We start from the raw sequence: 6049 nt of genomic DNA, 5'->3' as shown, positions 1-6049 counted from the left end.
AACGTGGCGTTGGCCTAACGAGGCAGCCCTAGCAGTCGCAGCAGGGGTGGCAGCAGTATGATCCACAGACCGCCTGCAGCAGGGGCGCTGCCGGCCGACTCCTGCTGGGGCCCCGCGTGTAGCTGCAGCGCGGCAGTCCTAGCGACGGCCGGCGTGGAGCGGACACAGGGTGAGCACAGGCTTGCATTGGGGGCCACGCAACTGAGCGCCACGGCCTGAAGCGGTGCCCGGCACACGCAGGTGCCCTGCGAGCCGCAGTAGGCGCCGCGCGGCAGGCACTGCTCGTCGAAGCTGCACGGCCAGCCGAGCATGGCAGCGTGACGACACGTGGTGTGACGGGACGTAAGGCGCACTGGCTGGGCGCCTTCGCAACGGCAGCGGCCTTGGCGACACACCGCGCCGCGCGTCACGCACGGCTCCGGACCGCGGCAGGAGTCGCTGAAGAGAGAACCCACGAAGACAGAGTCCGAGCTTAGCTTTCCGTCGGCCACGGCTAGGCAGCGAAGCTCGTAGCGGCCGGACGCCGAAGGCAGCCGGTCGAGTCGGTGCAGCACGAGTCCATGAGCACGCAGCCGCAGGTTCTTGCTTAACCGGCCCGTGAAAATGCTCTCGAGAGCCGCGTCGTCAGGCGGTCTGCCGTTGATGGTCCAGGCGGTGTGCGCCGCCTGAGTGTACGTGATGCTGCAACTTAAGTTGACGGCGCCGTCGCGCAGGTACGGCGCCTCGGAAGTGATGTGCGCCACGCCGAGGGCCTCCTGGCCGCTGACGCCCAGTGCAGGCCACACGAGCAGCACCAGCTTCAGGACCCGCATGGACGGCCGGGCATAGCTTTCGCGAATGTTTTGTTTCCCTCTAGGGGATGGCACATACCCACTATGGGGGATTGGCCAAGATTTTGTTTGGTGCGTAATGGTATCGCTCAACTCACTGCGGGGGATCGGCCGGTAGTAGGTGAAAAAGGGAAGAAAACTTAACGGGGCACTTATGTAAATTAAGATGCTAAATGAATAATAATCGTTACTATCAATTTTATGGCTCTGTTATAGAATAGGTGCTATTCATTTTTTTTTTTGCTACGCATGCATTGGTGAGGAAAAGAAAGCATATAAAATAAACGTAATAGTTCGTATATGTTTCGCCTACAGAATTAAATGACATCACATACGTTTCTATTGCAGAATTTTAATGCCGACGCCTTAAGAGATAGTATAACGGGAAGCGTAATGCCCAGTCCAACTTGGCGACGGGAACCTTCTAGAAGTCGTTTTCTTTGAGTATTGAACCTACGACATTTTATAAAGAATTGTTTCATAGTCTCCATAGTATATTCTAGGCACTGTAGTTTCCGGATCATTGCAGTAATAATGAGGGAAGGACCCAAACCAGACCTGTGGGAATAAAAATTAAGCATTGGTATTCGTCAACGCATTCTCGTAAACGAAACTTGAACTTTTCTAGTGAAACGCCATCTGTACCAAGGCAATCTGAGATGCTGAAAGTGTCATTTAATACAGATGATTTGGCATATTCCTCATGAACAGAATTTTTAAAAAATCTTGCAGCAGTGATACATGCTGAAGGTCGTAGAATCCGCAACCACCCCAACCGCGCAGGCCCTCCGCGTGGCGCAAGGTGTTAAGCAGGCGAAAACATTCCTAACTACCCCGACCGCGCAGGCCCTTTGTTGTGGTGCAGGCTTTTGGTGAACAAAAATTGAATTTCTCACAATGAAATCCGTCAGAAAAATGGTAAAGTACAACTTAAGCACAACCTACAGACATGGTGGCGTCGAACTGTTATTTGAATGTACGAGGAAACTCAAACACAAACCTCTTTTGCCAGAATTTCTACCATAAAAAAAAGTTGTCGCAGTTTCACCTGAAAGGCGAAGCATCAATTGCGATAGCAAATTTGTAGAGAGCTATACGGAGTAATGATAGTAGCTTTATCAGCTGTATAAACTTGGACATGCAGCAGCACCGGCAACACGCAGAACTGGTGTCGACGCCGTCGGCGTTTTGCCCGCGTTCGCACAAAATGCGTACGGCGTTGGTGACTGTTGCCGGAGCCTCTGATATAAATAGGCACTTGATGCCGCAGCTAAACGTCGCCTCCCTTCCCTCCCCCCCCCTCCCCGCCACGACCTTTCGCGCGTCGGAAGAAGGTGCGTTTGTTCTACATATATGGTGATTGTAAAGGAGGAAAGAGACTTCTGCAGCCCTTAAGGGAGCACGGCGCAGAACGCGCGTTTTTTCTTCGCCGTGCGTTCACTCCCCGTATGAAAGCGCGCGTCCCTCGCGCCCTTTCACTCGCACATACAGCGTTCGGCGCGCGGCGACGATTTCATCTCCACTGACGTCATACGGAACCTCACGGCGACGCCGACGGCAGAAATCTGCTTTGGAGTGTCCATATAATTGCTATCGCAATAAAACACCGGCTCAGTCGGGTAGCCTACTTGCGAACATCTTATCCAGATGGTGCTGGCATCCTCGGCAGGTCAAAATGCGTATTGGACACGCGCGCGCGTCGGGTCAGTAGCAAACAATTAATAAAATAATGAAAAAAGGTCCTAGGGCCTTCACATTTTAATATAGACCTCACAAACCGACGTTTGAGCAGCGCCATTGGCCGACACGGGCGACGTCTAGCGTCAGAACATGTTATGCCGCCATTTTGGACTGTGCGCCTTGCGAGAGCAGGCCAGCCGCACTTCTGTTGTGTGATCTTCGCCGCGCATTATTTAGATTGTTTAGTTACGCTTCGCTTGTCTTGTGCCGCTTAACTTGTTACATGTTTCAAGTGCTCGCGTGAGTGCTCAGTGTAGTGTGCCATGGCAACAGCAAGCCCAGCCAGTGGATGTGGTGTTTCGTCGTCGGTAGCGGCGGCAGCCGCGTCTGCTTCGTCGAGACCTGGCGTGCTAATCAGCGGTATATTTCATTGTTATTGCTGGGCACATGTGACCGTATCGTCGATTGAATCTGATCACCATTACGTTTCGCGGTTGAGGGTTGCCTCATTTAGCGAAAGCAGGCGCGTACGTAGTTGTCGGGCAATGCTTAGAACCAGGCGCCGGCGGCCCGACGACGCGTGTCAGTGGTTGGTAGAGATGCGGTGGTTACTCCATACGCTTACGACGCAACTGTGAACTGCTCAATCATGCAAAATTTATTGGATCTGGTGCGGTGCAGGGTGCTTATAACCAAATGTCAAAGCATAAGTGGCGATAGAACAGCGCGGTACCTGCAGCGAACCGACGCGCGACAGTGATCACAGATGCCAGCGCAACTGATACAGCCCAGGTGCTAGATTTTTATTTTTAGTATTTATTTATTTATACATACTGTCAATCCCAATAGGGATTATAACAGGACTTGTTATAAAGATATATTTGTTTACCTGGAATGGCTTTTCTTTCGGATGTCTGAATTTGGAACAAGCTTCGCTCACGGTGAACCTTAACGTAGATCGTGCGCGAAGATTGTATTAAAGATATCGCATACGGCAAGAATTGTTCGTGTGCCCTATCTCTGAAGCGAAATAGGCCAATAATATTGCAGCGTTAGGGCCATGTCTGCTCTTTCTCTTATTTCCCTTACACCGTCTCACTATGAAGACGGTGTAAGGGAAACCGTCTTCATAGTGAGACGGCGTTCATAATAAAGTAATGTCGAGTCTTAACAATTGTCGAATAAATACATATGCATATGATTGTAAACCACTACTGACCGTTAGTGAAAAGCGCCTAGTGCACTGTCAGCGAAGCGGTCACTGCACGCACGTATTTCACTTGATCGACTGTGCGAATAATTTATTTTTTTCGTTACTGTTATTCTTGCAAGCATGATGTTATTTTCCGCGTACCCATGCGAATACTGTTTTTTACGTTCTTACTTGCGCGGGCTCATTTAGCGCGTTTCTACGCCACGCACAGTTAGCGCATTACGGTTCCCGAACTCTAGCACTGGAGCTAGGCCGCGCTGATGAGGTCGACACGTGAGTTTTTGCATTCTCTTGCTGCCCAAGCACATAGACAACGCTCAAAGATGGGTGAGCTCGATGCAGCACCACACTGTTGAAGTTAATTACCTTTATGGGCAGGGCCGCGCAGGGTGCGTGTGAACGCAGAGTCAATGTTTTGGTGGACACAGGGTCTGCATACATCTTCCATAGGGCACGATTTTTCCAGATCGTTGCGAAGTGTATTCACCGACTAGTTCTCATGCAGAGTGCTTCAATTTATCTTATACCGTTGTCACACGGCCACTTTTGATATCGATCGAGACCGATCTGGATCGGAATGTTCGACCGCGATTGGCTCCCTTCCCCAAATTGAGCAAAGAAGGAAATCGCGACCAAGAAATTCGACCCAGATCGGGCTCGATCACGATCAAAAGTGTGCCGTGTGACCCCCGTATTAGGCACTAGAATGTAGTCGAGTTTGAAAGAATAACAAATGTAGCCTCTGCCACTACATACGAGAAAATATTGCATCGAAGAGCTGGCAATTCTCGCAACCTATTGGGAAATGTGCCGAAAAGGGTTTACCAAAATGCGTTATTTTACTGATGTGTGCATTGGTTCACATTAGACTGAAATGCCAAGTCCTCAGGCGATGCAGGAAACCGGCGAAGCATGAACATACCACATCGGCAGTGGTCTCGCGGAGTGCTGCGTTGTGGACACACTTAGTCCCCAAAATCGCTACTTTCCACTGGTTGTTTGTGCACCCATAAACTGCACAGTGCTGGCCTGTAGCCTTTTGATGAGTATATATGCCATTATTTACGAGCGTAAGTCATTCGTGACAAAAATAAACGGAAACATCGAAGGAAAGCTACCACTCCGCAATGCAAGCGCAAGGCAAGCTCACAGTCCAGACCGAACAGGCAACACTGACACATATCTCCACGCCAGACGGTCGGAAGCACCCTCGTGAAAACGTCTATAAGACGACTTATATTGCCCCTGGAGAAACGTCTTCCCAGCAATGCATTTCTGTTTAAAATTTCTGAATTTTTGTGGTGGGGAAGGGGGGAGGGGAGAAGCAAGCACATTGCATAATATGTAATTTCCTTGCTTTAGCTAGGGGAACCCAACCGCAAATAAAATGCCTCAATTATAATAATGATGACGATGTTTATTTCTTCGGCGTTTTACTCAAAGTAATTTAAGAGTGCATGAATAAATACAAGACAGTGATAGAGTGGTTCAATCAGGAAAATTCGACCTCAAGCCACCTCCTGAATTGTAATGACAATGTGAGCAGAGCACTGAAGGTACACGTAGGACGATCGGGGCTGGACGCGTGGGGGGGGGGGGGGGGGGGAGATAATTAGCTCAGCCTCAGGGGGGGGGGGTTACAACCCCCGAACCCCCCCTCCGTCGGTGCGCCACTGATTGCTAAGCACCAAAGCCACACCTGAGCGACTGTGCCCTCCAGATAAAGACATATCTTCAGGCCATTGTTCACCTTTGGACACTATATATAGTAGGTGGTGTCCAAAGCTTGACGCGTCTACGACGTATTTCCAGCTTCCAAAATCGTTTTCGCCGTTTGCAGTCAGCTGAAGAATGGCCTCAAGAGCCGCGCGTTGCGAGCAAATGCCGCGGGAAAGCGCTCGCCACCGCCCTGCTTAGGAACGTGACCACCGCCAGCGCAGACGCGCACAACAGCTGCCTCCGAGCACTGGGCATCGAGACACTGCCGTGCGTGACTGTCGTGTTTACAAGTGGCGGCGCGCTCACCTCTGGCCGACGCTACGCTTTCTCGCACTCTGCGCGCGTCAGATGTCCAAGCGACGCTCCGCCCGCGTAATCAATGGGATCAGCCGGCCAAGAACTTTTGGCGATACCACAGCTGCGCAAAAAAAGTACAAAAATCGTTTCGGTACTGTCTTTTTTTTCCCAGCATTTTCGCAGTCTAGGTTTCGAGATATCCGGAGTTCGGCGCAGTGGCGTTTCGAGATAAGGGGTGAACAACCCATGGAGTTGACACCGTGCTAGGGAAAAAATTCGACTTATCCGATAATCCGACCTATCAAAGTTC

General features: G+C 50.7%; 1 protein-coding gene across 1 annotated transcript; it reads left to right on the top strand.

Annotated features, from left to right (window-relative positions):
* Window positions 1-40: 40 nt before the first annotated feature.
* On the top strand, window positions 41-1130 carry LOC125947580 (uncharacterized). The gene is made up of 2 exons (XM_049672639.1): window positions 41-169; window positions 241-1130. Exons 1-2 carry the CDS (start codon window positions 58-60, stop codon window positions 474-476), a joined length of 348 nt encoding a protein of 115 aa, XP_049528596.1. The 5' UTR covers window positions 41-57; the 3' UTR covers window positions 477-1130.
* Window positions 1131-6049: the final 4919 nt, after the last annotated feature.

Source organism: Dermacentor silvarum, chromosome 1, assembly GCF_013339745.2.
Source record: "Dermacentor silvarum isolate Dsil-2018 chromosome 1, BIME_Dsil_1.4, whole genome shotgun sequence".
Lineage (NCBI taxonomy): Eukaryota > Metazoa > Arthropoda > Arachnida > Ixodida > Ixodidae > Dermacentor > Dermacentor silvarum.
This window is presented reverse-complemented; position numbering and strand designations above follow the sequence as displayed.

Bases quoted from the DNA above. Each gene is read 5' to 3' on its own strand.
- LOC125947580 (XM_049672639.1), top strand. From the start codon at position 58: ATGATCCACAGACCGCCTGCAGCAGGGGCGCTGCCGGCCGACTCCTGC. The intron at 170-240 runs GTGAGCACAGGC...CGGCACACGCAG, and splicing joins CGGCGTGGAGCGGACACAGG to GTGCCCTGCGAGCCGCAGTA.